Genomic DNA, 13,833 nt, shown 5'->3' with positions numbered 1-13,833 from the left:
TTACGATTAGCGCATGTTGCTACATGATCTGCGCCGCACATGACATACTGTGATACCTTGGCTTAGGAACTTAATTGGTTCCCAGTGTGTAAGGTGAAAAGTGTGTATCCCAAAAATTAATTTCCCATAGGAAACCATGAAAATGAGAACAATCCGTTCCCAGGTCCCCATAAAACATAATTTTCTAATTTTCTAAGCCTTAAAACTACACAAAATATACCTTATTTTATGTATAATAAATGTGCTATGGTATTATAATTAAATAAATAAACTGTACTGTATAATTTATTTACCTTTGTGTTGGTCGTTAATGGCTTGATGCAATAGAGTGGCCGGTTTCCTCAGCATTAAACACTTGATGAGGAACGTAACCTTCTTCTTTCACCATCTTGAGGAAAGATCCCTTAAAAGTGCTTTCTCTGTGATAATTTTATCTAGTTCCTCATCAATTGTGTTCTGTTTAACTGGGTTGATAGCTTTTTGCATCAGGTGTACAGATGGCTTGTGCGGGTTATTTGTGGAGCCTGATTGATGGGATATTTTAACCTTGCAATCTACACTCTGTTGAAACGAGTCCAAATTTCACTGTTTTCTATCCATTTGCTCTTTCTGTCTCTGTCATCTGCCTGTTTCTTTAAGGTTTAACAGCCTCACTCTCTCTCTGTCTGTAACCGCCACCCCCTCACTGCTGCGTTCTTGACCAATCACGTGGCTTTCACCGAAGACTGGGGGTGGGGAATAAAGGACAAAAACATTCGGCTGCCATTTTGTTGTTAGAACGGGCCCGTTCACAAACGACACATCACTCGTTGTTACGCTCCATGTGTATCCTGAAAAAAGGTTCGTATCCCAAGGTAAAATTTATATAAATTTTATGTTTGTAAACCGAAAAGTTCGTAAGCCAAGGGGTTCGTTAACCAAGGTATCACTGTACTTCTGTTCAAATAGCAAATGGAGTTAAACAGCAATTGAAAACTGTTCCTTTTCCTTTGGATGTTGTCAGCCATCTTGCCTTACTGCTTTCAAGCCATAATCACCTTACATTTGTTTTTTTAAAGTCGTGGTAGAGGATATCTCAGGATTTTTGCCGGAAACTACCGAAAAGGCGACTCAAATATTCATTTACAAATGGTGCATTGCATTATTGAAATTGAACATGGCGGATGGTTGCAATATGGAGCGTTAAAATAGGAATACAACTGTAAAAGACAGGCAGCAAACAAGCATAGTCTTCTTTTTTAAGAAACAATCGAACAAGTCTGCGGAGGGGAGTGACAATTCAAAATGTGTTGACTTTACGTATGAATAAATTAGTTGACTTGAATTAAAATTGTTGATACAGTGATACCTCGGCTTACGAACGCTTTAGATAACGAACATTTCACCTTACGAACATTAAATTTGGGAGAATATAATATTGGCATATGGACTACTTTTCGGGAAACACATGGCTGGCAAACTAGTTTTCCACACCCACTTTCTTTCGGTGCAGACGTGGTTTATTATCAAGTGGATCCTTTTGCTTTTTTGGGAGCAAAAAAAGTCCCCACCCGCTACAGGCTCGTGTTAAGCCGAAGAGGACACAAATGAAAATTGTGGTCGAGCAGAAGGAGAACATCGAAAAACACGAAAGAGGTGTGCGTTTGTGTGACTTAGCGTCCCAGTAAGAGTATGCTAACCATTGCTGCGTGTGGCTAAGGGTGTTCCTGTGTTGTCGAAGCAACAGTCTCAGGCAATAAAAGAGGTTGAAAACTTTCTATTGATTTGGATTAACGAAAAGCAGCAAGCAGGGGACATTGTGAGTGAGGGTATTAACACCGAGAAAGCACGGCAACTTCAGTCGGATATCATCAAGAGGCCACTGCATCAATGACCATCACAAAGGTCAATAAAACGACTTTATTATATAGTACAGTTTATTTCTTTAATTACAATACAATAGCACATTTATTATACATAAAATAAGGTATATTTTGTGTAGTTTTAAGGGTTATTTAGTAGAAAATTATGTTTTATGGGGACCTGGGCACGGATTATTCTCATTTTTAGTGGTTTCCTATGGGAAATTAATGTTTGGAAGACAAACTTTTCGCCTTACACACACTTTCTGGGAACCAATTAAGTTCTTAAGCTGAGAAACAGAATTTACTCAAATAATGTTTCTTTTTTCATTTGCAATTTAGAAATATCATGCTCCAATGCTGTATTTTGGTTTATTTTAATTAGTTTTGTATACTTTGGCAATCGAATTAAATCGGGCCGTATCTGTTTTAGAATTTGGCCCCCTTTTCAGACATAAAGGGGGGTCAACTGGCTCCCTTTTTTTAATTTCCCAGATGCATCCCTGTAGTCAACAACAATGTACTTGTCATCCAGGATTAAAAAAAAAAAAACGGTGCTCAAATTAAGTCATCATTAAGTCTTATGAGGCTATTTGTCCTGAGGGTGGCGCTGCAGGATACCCCAGCTGGAGTTTTGGTGAACTGAAGAAGGTTCAGTCGCACATCAACTTGCTATCGAAGCTGGAAAGGCTGATGGCGAACGCTTGCAGGGCGCACACGGGGTAGTTGTAATCCAACGAGAAGATGTCCTCCGCCACTCGGCCGAACTGCATCACGATGTAGTCGGCTGAGCGTGACAAGACAGGTCGGTCATTGCACGCCGGTGAAAGCCTCCCGAAACAACCCAAGGCGTCTTCACTTACGGTTGTTGTCGTGGACAATCTGAAAATTCTTGATGGACGCTTGAGTGACGCGTCTGTGAAAGTTGAACACGTAAGACTGCGTGTCGTCAGCCCACACGGGCATCTTGCTGTGAAGCTTGATCAGGTTGTCCAAGGAGTTGCTCTCCAAGCGGCTTAGCAGGCTCTCCTGCTCCTAAGAAGCAGGGGGGGATGAAACCAGAGCCAGGGATAGAAAAATTCTGTGGCTCATCTCACGATGGACCTGCCCACCAAATTTAATGTTGCTAATCAAAACAACCTGCACAAACCATCTGTACACTTGATGCAAAAAGCTATCAACCCAGCTAAACAGAACACAATTTATGAGGAACTAGGTAAAATTATCGCAGAGAAAGCACCTACAAAGGATCATTCCTCAAGATGGTGAAAGAAGAAGGTTACGTTCCTCATCAAGTGTTGAATGCTGATGAAACCGGCCACTCCATTCCATCAAGCCATCAACGACCATCACAAAGGTCAATAAAATGACTTTATTATACTGTACAGTTTATTTCTTTAATTATTATACCATCGTGCATTTATTATACATAAAATAAGGTAGATATTGTGGGGTTTTAAGGCTTAGGAAAGTAGAAAATTATGTTTTATGGGGACCTGGGAACGGATTATTCTCATTTTAATGGTTTCCTATGGGAAATTAATTTTTGGGATACACACTTTTCGCCTTACCCACTATGTCTGGGAGCCAATTAAGTTCGTAAGCCACAGTATCACTGTATTCGAGTGTGGTCTCGTCACCTTGTTTCCGCAGCAATTCGTGGATGTCCGTTTTGGGATGGTGAAGCGTCTTGGCCTCGCACGTCCTCTCGCTGTCCCCGGCAGCGGGCGAGGGAGACGGACGGACGAGGCCGCGCCTTGAGTGGGAATTGAGTCTTTACTTGACCTTGGGAATGGTTGACGGACGTGATTTGTATTTTCAGCCCCTTTTGAGGCCTTTTGGCTCCCCGAAAGGCTGCAGTGCAGGCCCATTCATACCTACAAGGGGAATAGCATAGATGTCGGTTAAAATATGGGACGCTAACCCGTCTTGGGGTTCCCTCACCGTCCGCGGCTATGTCGTTAGCATTGCTCACATGCGACTCCACCAGCGGTGCTTGCTCTTCGCCGTGTCGCGTGCGGTTCCGCTGAGGCCACGCCTTCGTATTGGGCTGCACCATGAGCGTTTCCTGTCGTTTCCGACGTCGCTTCTGCTCCAGGAACAAAAGGGGCAACCGGCATCGGTCATCGGTGACATGAACTTCCTTTGCCTCCTCACCCGCCTGCTTTTCCAGCTTCTGCTGCATGATGCTGCTCTGCTATTCAAATCCGCTGCGCAGATGGCAAAGGAAATGGAACACCCTAAAGTGAGTTCATTCAGTATATTCATTCTTCGTCTATATACAGTAAAGTCTCGTTATATCGATATTCAAGGGAGTCCGAAAAAATATCGATATAACCGGGACTATCGATATATCCGACCCTGTTTGCATGTAATTTTCTCCGTGCGTGCATAGAAATAGTATCGATATAACCGGGACTATCGATATATCCCATATCGATATAACGAGACTTTACTGTTTTATGATTCTTTTTTTGTTTTGTTTTTTTCCAAGATGGCTCCCGAGTAGGCAGCCGTCAGCAAGTGCTCTGATGAGCCTTGCTTTTGTTGTTGTTTTTGTCTTGTTATTGTGTTTTCTTTTGTCACTTTGTGTTGTTGTGCATCGTGTGGAACGGGTACAGATTGTTTTTCAGCATTTTTGGCCACGACAATCATCAAGGAGGAGACTGTGCTGAGTGGTTGCGCCATTCATCAGAATTCATGAATATGCCAGTACTGTTTTTGAATGGGAGGAATGTCGGAGCCATTTGGATTTGGATTTGCCTTTATTAGTCTCGCAGTGGAGAAATTTACATTTCACAGCAGCAAAGTTATGAAAGAAATGAAAGTAGAAAAGCAAAACACAGGAGCTGCTGGAAAGGCAGCCACTCTGTCAATATGACTGTCATCGCTGGACACCAAAGGGGCCATTGTGCTTTTTTGCGCCTGTAATGGGCAGCATCTTCACAGCCCCGCTTTGTTCAGCGGAAAGGTCGGTGCTGTTGGACAGTCTGCGGTTGGATGGATGCATGGCTTGAGGAGCCCGTGATAAGAAAAAAGGAGTGTCAGCGCAGAGCGCCGATGCGTATGTGGAACTGTCGCGGCTTGGAATTGAAGCGGATTTATGTGGGACAGGAGGTGTGAGACAATGTCTTTTCGTCAATGGATGCTACAGCTTCGTGTTTGCTTTCAACATTTAGCTTGTAGTAGACGTACAAATTCCACCATGACGTCCCTGATCCACTGCTGACATGGATGCTTTGATCCTCTCCTCTTTCAACTAGAACTCGTACCCAAATGCATTGTGTGTCGCTTTCTCGGTCAGGGGCGTTCCTTCAGCGACGTCACTCCGGCATCGTCATCAACTCGAAAACAAGACTTGATGACTATTCAGCGCGAGTCTTAGAAAGTAAAATATAGCGATATGCGGTGGAATCTTTGTAAAATGCGCTCAGTAGAAGTTATTTTACAAATTATGGACACAACTTGTCCGGAGATGTCGATTGTCCTTTAAATTTGACTTAAATGTTATATACACATAACAAAAATAAAATGGCAAAACAGCATAATTTGAATAAGATTAACACAAGGTTGAATATAAAATAAGGCAGATTCAGTTGACGTCACTTGACTGATGTTGATTCCACGGAGTGCAATGGCACGGCGTTCCACCGGAGGCTGATAACGTGCCGTGGCCCCAATTGATTCGACGGGGTGCGTCTCAATCAATTGATTGGAGTTAACAAATTCACATTCCGAACGAACCACCGTTCGGAACGTATCTTGTTCGTAATTTGGGGAGCGTCTGCTACACAACTTAACTTGCCGTTTTACCGTGTTCGTTTTCCAAGCGGAAACAATAGCGCGGCTACGACTGCTGTACATAAAGTGCTATGAGAGTACAAAACTAGGATGTCAACTCAATATATACGTCGCCAGCGCCTAAGCAACCAATAAGTGCAGCTTATATAAGAGCGGTGCCTGAACAGGTCCGACTGCTTTCATGAGGTTGTTGAATTTCCACAAGAATGTGTAAAATTGGCCATCACTCCGTTGGAGGTGAAAATATATTTTGGAAATATGTGCCAGGTTTATTTATTTTATTTGCACAGAAAATATTTTGAATAATTGGACGGATTGTTGTTTTTTGTTTTGGAACGCTGCACTTATATTTGATTGATAGTCAAAGGGAAACACTTTTCAATTCATTTGTTCAAAAATGTTTGTTTCTATTAATACTAAAGTTTAGTGAAAAAAAATCATTGAAATTGATTTTTTTTCTCCATATTGATCATAAAAATATGTTTGATATTCACTTTTAGTTACTCGATGTCCCCATCCCTCCCCCCGCTTTCAAGAAGAAATGGTTGCTTCCGAATGAGCTACCCATTTATGAAAAAGAAAAAGAAGTGCGAAGCGCATGAACTTGAGCATCTCAGGCAGAGCACAGAGCACAGGTAAGTTCTTAAATATTTGAGTTTTTTTTTTTTTTGTGCAACTTCAAAATTATCACACTCAGCTGTGGTGGGTGGAAGGTCATCCATCCTCCATCCAAGCTTGCTGCCTGTGCCGATAAATGAAAGGCTCACGGTCAAAAGCTTGTGGGAATTGCTTCGATTCAGTTAAGACATATCCAACGACGGGCTCTTGGAGGACTCATGGGAGTCGGCCTGATAGTCCTGAGGCAATTTCGGAGGCCGCCATGCACCCGCCGTCTCCGTCGGCGATACAAAGTTGTAGTCTGCTGCGTAGCCCTCATTCTCGTGATGCTGCACCTTGCCCGCGTGGCAGAGGTAAGTCGCTTCTGACTCGGCTTGCTATAAATGTACTCTGCATGTTGAACACTAGCTAAGCTGGTGCGTTTTACATGCGAGCCGGAGCGGCAGTCCATGCAGAGTCGGGTCTCGTCTCACCAGTCGAATGAGGTTTCCGTAGGAGACAACAAGGTGGAAGAATGTACATCATTCCACAGTAGGTGAGGAATCAGCCGACGGCATTTTTGCAAACAATTGTACACGGTATGTCACTAACAACATCAGTGAGTGGCTTCAACGACAAGGATACACTTCAACATGAACTCCCTTCATATTGACGGAGTCCGAGTTACTGGATTTCTTCTCGTTTTGCAGTGAGTGTACACCAATTCCCATTGATGTGGTGTACACATGGGTGAATGGCTCAGACGTGATGCTACAGAGAGACCTGAAGGTGGCCAAAGAGCATCTGGACGCAGAACAAGAACGCCGGAGGTGGTTGAGGAGATTGTACCGGATGCGGGACAATTTTAATCTTGCCTAAATCAAGCACTTTACATTGTCCTAACTTCATACGGGAGAGAAAAACAGATTATATTTCTCGTTTCTAGTGTGAAGCCAGAATGCCCACTTTCTCAATGCATCATTGCACCCATGGTGGTGATTAATCCTGGCCTTCCGGCTAACATTACCACTCGAGATCTACCCTCGGTCTTGCCCTCCTTCTCAGCTGCCAAGGACCTGCTGCAGTTCACCAAACCCTTGGAGCCCTCCAAGCCTGTCTCCATCGTCGTATTCCATTCACAGGCTGACGGTACATCTCTGCATCAGGCTGACACGGGCGAAGAAATGTTACTGGCCAATGTCCTTTCTTTATTTTTGAAAATGCTGTTGTCGTGGCTCTTCTTGGTGGTTTGTCTTCCAGCTAATGAGGCTTTGGCAGGAACCCTCAAAGATGAAAAATTCTCAATCTCCAAATGCTACCTGGTAAATGTTACCTAATGGACGTTCTCCTGAACTTCTGGAGTGTCTTAGCACGATGTCACCGCATGGCGGTTATGTTATGCTTTCCAGACGACTGATAAAGAGGCCACGGGTCTTATCCAAATGGAGACCTTGGCTTACCTGACTGGCTTCCCAGACTCCTACAAGTCATCAGAGATTCTGCGAAGCAAATTGTCGCCCACCGTAGAGAGCAGGATAACGGCGGTAACGTTTGTTTAGCACATGGGGTCGTTTTCTGACCAATAACGTTTGTCTGTCAATGTGGTCCTCAGTTTGAGTTGTACCCGGAGGCCGGCATTGCTCTGCTCCACCTTGTAGCGCCACATGATTTTACGTTTCTCATGCAACTGGCGGAAAATAGTCGGCTGAAACTGGATGGGAAGAAGCTGACCATCAGTCCCGTATACTTATTCTGGGATGTGAGGGCCATCGCAGAGGTCGTACGCCACAATAAAACCGAAAATTGACATGATGAAATTTTCGACCTCACTTACCCTATCAGGTCTTTCCTTAGTTTTCGCAGAAGCGGTCTGCCACTACCAAAAAAGAGACCAGGGACTCTCTCACAGCCAACCGCTTTGAGGAAAACGGTGCCCTCCTCTATTCCTTACGGTCCATGGAGAAACATGCACCGTGGGTGCGACACGTCTATATTGTCACAAACGGGCAGATCCCGTCCTGGCTGAACCTGCAAAACCCTCGCGTTTCAATTGTCACACACAAGGTAACATTGCAGCCTCTCGCACTTCAAATATCTTCTCTGACTTTTCAGGAATTCTTGCGACTTGTGTGCGGGGCGCGTTGGGATCACGTCTGCCAAATGTACAGGGACTGCATCTTCTCTGAATTCTAGGAAATCTTCCTAAACATGAGCCACCTTCCAAACTTCAACTCGCACGCTATTGAAAGCCACCTCCACCGCATCCCGGGGATCTCGCAAAAGTTCCTTTATCTCAATGATGACATGATGTTTGGCAAAGACGTATGGCTGGATGACTTCTACACCCCAACTGATGGGCAGAAAGTAATCACAATAGTCGAGCATCAACTTCAAACGGAGGCCATTCTTCTGTCACGAGCGTGGTCAATTACAAGTTGCATTTTGGGCACTTGACTTTGAACAGATTGGGACACAGCGTCCCAAGACGCCAGCCAGTGCAGTGTTCTCATGTCGATGTCAACTAAATTGATTGTCCTCTGACTTCCCTGCAGATCTATCTGTCCTGGACTTTAGGGGCTTGTTCAAAAGGCTGCCGATCTGACTGGATCAACAACGGGCTTTGTAATCAACCATGCAACAATGCTGCCTGTCAATGGGACGGAGGGGACTGCAAAGGTAGTCATCAGCGACACTCGCGACACACAAATGGATTGAGCTGGCTTTCAATAAACTTAACGCTTTTGGACTTTTGAAGGAAGGAGCCGCAGGTCCATAAGAAGTCCTCGTGATGGTCATCTATCTCAAGCTGAGAAAACTCAGGCAACCAGCGAAAGGTCAAGCCTGACAGAAAAGCCCCCAAGCTTCTTCTTAAATGAGAACGACAATAGAGATCCCCACATCCAGGGCGAACAGCATGCAGAGAAAAAACAGATCAACACGCAAGCATTTGACAGGAAACCTCCTTTGGGAATGAACCTTCAACTGTCTGTTGCTTCTTTCAAGGAATTCCTCAACTCCTTTCAAGAACTACTTGAGGTAAGTGCGAGCGATTCTTGCTCTGGAACTGTTTACCTGAGGTGAGATCCTGTCCTTATGTAAAAGGAAGATGATCATCGACAAAGAGCACTCATGTATGACACAAATGGTGTCATGATTGGTCGAAAGCTGCAGGACACTTTTACCGCCGTACTGCACCACGTCAACAGACTGTACAATCTAAAGTTTGGAGGCATGGTTCGAAAGGCCATCTCGCACGCGCCCTATATGATTGACAAGCTCGTGATGCAGGAACTGCAGGACACGTGAGTGCTAATGATTTGTAATCACGGGCCTTCTTGAGTGCTGACCACTGAAGGTATCTTGCTCTTATTTCTGCAGATTCCCAGAAGAATTTCGCAGAACATCAAGCCATCCTTTGCGTCATCGAGAAGACATGCAATACGCCTTTTCCTACTTTTATTTCCTGATGAGTGTCAAGCAGCATGCTAACATCTCAAAAGTATTTGACGCTGCCGACAAGGACCAGTCTGGCATTCTGTCTGAGAGCGAGATTCAAGCTTTGGCAACAAGAATCCATAAGAAGCCGCTCACACCCGAGGTGGTCTGTTCATGAAAAAATTTTGTGGCCAAAAGTATTTGGGATTGATGAAAGCTCTGTTTTTCTGTGGTTACTAGGGCTTGGCGACGTTGAGGAATCAATTGATCAACTGCTCAAAAACTCTTCCAAATGACGTCAGGGAGCTGAAACCCACTCAGGAGGTTTACCGTGACCAAAAGATGGTTGGCATTTCAAGTCCTAAGAAAAACCGCAATTTAGTAGTTCTACTCGCCTCTCCAAAGAACATTTGGACATTGTTGAGAAGGTTTCTTCAGCCGTCATCTGTACTTTTTTGAAGGTGTCGGACGTTTCGCCTCCTATCCAAGAGGCTTCGTCAGCGAACTAAAGTCTTACTGGTCGTATCGGCCCTATTTATATATCCCTACTGTCCAGACATGGCGGCGCCTGACGCAGCTATGATAGGTCCCTACTCTCAGGTTGGGGGGAGCAGAGTAGCTGCGTCAGGCGCCGCCATGTAGGTAAATAAAGGTAAATAAAATGACTTTATTGTACAGTACAGTTTATTTCTTTAATCATAATACTAAAGCATGTTTATTTTACATAAAATAAGGTATATTTTGTGTAGTTTTAAGGCTTAGAAAGTTAGAAAGTAGAGAATTGTGTTTTATGGGGACCTGGGAATGGATTATTCTCATTTTAATGGTTTCCTATGGGAAATTAATGTTTGGGATACACACTTTGCACCTTACACACTCTGTCTGGGAACCAATTAAGTTCGTAAGCCAAGGTCCCACTGTATTATTATTTCAGTATGTGAGGATAATTAGATGGTTTCTTCGTCTACAGTGTCAGGTCACGAAAGAACTCGTCATGAACTGCAAACCGATCACAGATCGCATTCGCAGTACTGTCCCAGACCAGAAGAAGTATAAGTGAGTTCCTCTGACAATGTGTTGAGATCAACAATGTTTACATTCCTCTGACAAGTCAACTTCCCAACAGGTATAAAGTCTTGGGGGAGGACCAGGTTCATTTCAAGATGCTTCACAATAACTTGGCTGAGGCGGATCGTATTTTTTCTGACATTCGTCAACGACCAAGGTAAAAGAAGCATTCAAAAGCAACGCGTACGTTTCAGTTTGTGGCCTTGCAATTGAGTCCGCACTTATTCCCACAGGAAGTTCATCTGTATCAATGATGACCTCGACCACACCCAGAGCAGAGCTCAGGAAGTGAAAAAAAAGTTAGCCATATTTTACCAATCCATGTTTCCGTGGCCTTCACAGTTTGAGCTGCCCAAAAGCAGGTCCAACAAGTTCCTGCACACGGATGGGCATCTTTAAGGATTCAGATTCACCGTGTAATGGTGGAAACCGATGTTTCCTCCGATTTTCCATGCGGCCGAGCATTCACGAAAAACAACCGTGCGTTCCTTGGACCTCATGTGAGCAACATCAAAGAGAGAAGTCAATGAAACATCTCACTTAGTGAGATATGACTCCGACCAATTACAAACAGAACATTGTGATAACCGGTGTTAAATGATTTCCTCGTCCTGTCATTTTGGAGTGACCGTTATTTGGAACTTTTATCTCAAGAAAGTCGATTTGCCCGCTGTGTCTCAGTTTCATCACAGTGCAAATACAAGGCATTTTGGTTGCTCGTTATTAGTGCTTTGAGTGATACTGTATTTTATTGCAATGATACAACTGTTGTGTGATTTTTTTTTTTCCATAATTAAACAAGTTCTCCATTCATTTCATTTCATTTATTGATGAAAAGGTTTCCTGAGCGGTCATCCGTACTTCTTTGAAGGTGTCGGACGTTTCGCTTCTTAGTCTGAGCAGCAGAGGTGTGAGCCACCTGAAGGACTTTAGGGTCGCCAGAGATCAACAACTAAAAGGCCAAGTCCAAGACACCACCCTCGAAATGTGTGTTCACTGGAAACCGGCAAAAGGACCACGTTTCATGCCATTACATGGAACCACCATTTCAAATTTAGGTGCTTCTATTGTCTTGACTGATTATGGTCTACGACTGGACTGACCATAATTTGCTGGCCTTTTCAGACCGGAAGAAGTACGAGTGAGAGCTGCTCTGAGAATGTGTTGGGATCATCACCGGGTTTTTTTTCTGCAGACAAGTCAATTTGCCAACAGGTTTAAACCTGTTATGGGGATGGAGGAGGTACATTTCAAATTGCTTCACAGTAACATGGCTGAGGTGGATCGCATACTTGATGACGTTCGTAAGCAGCCAAGGTAAAGAGAACCCTCAAAGCATTCAAAACCCCATTCAGTTCCTGGCTTTTGAATGAAATGCTTCTGCACTTATTCCAACAGGAAGTTTATCTGCATGAATGATGACCACCCAAAGCGCTGCTAAGCAAGCGCAAAAAAACTTGGCGAAATTCTAAATATCAATGTTTCTGCAGCCATCCCGGTTTGAGCTCACCAAAGGCTTCTGTAATCTGTTCCTGCATGCGGACGAGCATCTTTAAGGGTTCGGTTCATTGTATCACGGTGGAAAAGAACCATTCACTTGAACTTTTCATGCGACTGAGCATTTACAAAAACTCCCAGAGCATTCCTTGATCCTCATTGAGTAACATGAGACAGGTGGCTAAACCTGTTGCCAACACTTGATGTCTTACTGCTACACGTTTCACGATGTCAAGCATCCTGTATATGGGTTCAAACATACCCTGCCAAATTTACTTAGAAAGATCTTGTCACAGGTATCACACAGGGTTCAATCCTGAGTCCTATTCTGTTCTGTCTTTTTATCAATGATGTACCATTTTGGTTCCAAGGTTGCGATGTACATAGACTTTTTTGGGGTGATATTTAAGATGAGGAAGATAATTGTCAGTTTTTACTGTACACTATATTTTTACAATAACAATCTTCTTTTCCTTTGGGCTTTTCCCTTCGAGGGGTCGCCACAGCGAATCAGTAACCTCCATCTTCAGAGGTATGATACGCATGTTTGTTTTGGCCCAGCTTTTACGTCTGAATGAGGACAGATCATTTAACGGAGCAAGGGACAGTCTAAGGTTAGCCAGCAGATGGCATTGACTGACAGTTGTGAACACATGTTTCCATGAGTGACCGCTCCACATGGTGTAAGATATGAACATTTGGGTATTAGAGATGTAACGGCTATGATGGGAAAAATGCTACCCCTACACAGCGTTTGGACTTTGAATAAAAAGAACACGCAGGTGTCAATACTGAGTGGCGGTCAGATTGGATGAATATGGTTGGGTCACGGAAGGGTTTAATTGCATCTGTAATGATGTCTGTTGCTATCTTTGCGGATGTTGTTGTGTTCCATGTATTAGGACTCTCACAGTTCGGTTGATCGGAAAGACTGTTGGCCCCCTCCCGCCTGGAGGTCAGTATATGATGCTGTCACAAAAAGACGTCATGGAGTCAATGGACGCTCTCCTGATATGTTTTAACTCCTTTTCTCTACCTTTGACGCTTGTTGGTATTAGTTTAGCCCAGCATGGGCAAAGTACGGCCCGCGGGCCGCATAGGCTTTTTAAATCGGCCGGCCGAACTTGTCCAAATTATAGTAAAAACAGTGTCTGAAAGTCATGACAAAAAGTTAGCGGACAACAAGGCAGACAACTCGGAAAAGCTGCTAAGACGAGTAATCGCAAAAAAAAAAAAGCATTGTCGCAAAATATCAAGTTATTTTTTTTATTAAGCATGTACCTACCACAAATGCTACCTTGCTTAATTTACGGTAAATGTCCATGGCTGTAGATGTCGCTTCTGTTGTCATTTGTCTTCATGGTGTACAATACAATGTTTGCATTGCCTGCTACAAGCCACTAATTACTGCACACAAACCATACTTTGTGTGTTGCCATAATTAAAATGGAGATGTAATGATATGAGCAAATCGTATTTGCTTGTTCGACTAGTGATGCCTGGCTACAGCACAAAGGAGCATGTAAAGAGTTTGATGTTTCTCTTTAATCGTAAGTAGTTCGTTGTTAGATCTCCCAGTCAAGTGACACGTAGA

The 13,833-nt window shown here is 43.7% G+C and overlaps 2 protein-coding genes across 7 annotated transcripts; one reads left to right on the top strand and one right to left on the bottom strand.

Annotated features, from left to right (window-relative positions):
* Positions 1–2,217: 2,217 nt before the first annotated feature.
* Positions 2,218–2,830, bottom strand: LOC148881873 (tubby-related protein 3-like). The gene is made up of 2 exons (XM_088988685.1): positions 2,705–2,830; positions 2,218–2,628 (listed from the first exon to the last, which is right to left on the bottom strand). Exons 1-2 carry the CDS (start codon positions 2,805–2,807, stop codon positions 2,495–2,497), a joined length of 237 nt encoding a protein of 78 aa, XP_088844811.1. The 5' UTR covers positions 2,808–2,830; the 3' UTR covers positions 2,218–2,494.
* Positions 2,831–3,947: 1,117 nt separating this feature from the next.
* LOC148881872 (N-acetylglucosamine-1-phosphotransferase subunits alpha/beta-like) lies at positions 3,948–13,229 on the top strand. 6 transcript variants are annotated; one of them, XR_016113767.1, is made up of 21 exons: positions 3,948–4,086; positions 6,143–6,277; positions 6,356–6,613; positions 6,695–6,795; positions 6,950–7,069; positions 7,186–7,388; positions 7,500–7,561; positions 7,649–7,783; positions 7,852–8,016; positions 8,094–8,303; positions 8,433–8,603; positions 8,792–8,915; positions 8,995–9,275; positions 9,342–9,541; positions 9,618–9,837; positions 9,915–10,019; positions 10,645–10,730; positions 10,801–10,899; positions 10,976–11,800; positions 11,868–12,059; positions 12,141–13,229. XR_016113767.1 is itself a non-coding variant. In XM_088989242.1 (19 exons), the coding sequence occupies exons 3-19, from the start codon at positions 6,479–6,481 to the stop codon at positions 11,139–11,141; spliced, it is 2,583 nt and encodes an 860-aa protein (XP_088845368.1). In that variant the 5' UTR covers positions 3,948–4,086; positions 6,143–6,277; positions 6,356–6,478; the 3' UTR covers positions 11,142–13,229. The 6 variants fall into 6 exon arrangements, 1 of the variants encoding a protein (XP_088845368.1); XR_016113768.1 differs by having other exon boundaries at positions 6,443–6,613; positions 10,976–12,059; XR_016113766.1 differs by having other exon boundaries at positions 10,976–12,059.
* Positions 13,230–13,833: the final 604 nt, after the last annotated feature.

The sequence above is a fragment of the Hippocampus bargibanti genome, linkage group LG22 (assembly GCF_051943395.1).
Source record: "Hippocampus bargibanti isolate YZ-2025 linkage group LG22, ASM5194339v1, whole genome shotgun sequence".
NCBI lineage: Eukaryota > Metazoa > Chordata > Actinopteri > Syngnathiformes > Syngnathidae > Hippocampus > Hippocampus bargibanti.
The sequence above is the reverse complement of the archived record's forward strand: the minus strand, read 5'-3'. Positions and strand labels throughout refer to the sequence as shown.

Excerpts from the sequence above, each read along its gene's own strand:
- LOC148881873 (XM_088988685.1), bottom strand. The coding sequence starts at position 2,807 with ATGCCCGTGTGGGCTGACGACACGCAGTCTTACGTGTTCAACTTTCAC. Across the intron at positions 2,629-2,704 it reads GATTGTCCACGACAACAACC|CCGACTACATCGTGATGCAG; the intron begins GTAAGTGAAGAC and ends TGTCACGCTCAG.
- LOC148881872 (XM_088989242.1), top strand. The coding sequence starts at position 6,479 with ATGGGAGTCGGCCTGATAGTCCTGAGGCAATTTCGGAGGCCGCCATGC. Across the intron at positions 8,604-8,791 it reads CCCCAACTGATGGGCAGAAA|ATCTATCTGTCCTGGACTTT; the intron begins GTAATCACAATA and ends ACTTCCCTGCAG. Across the intron at positions 10,020-10,644 it reads TTTACCGTGACCAAAAGATG|TGTCAGGTCACGAAAGAACT; the intron begins GTTGGCATTTCA and ends CTTCGTCTACAG.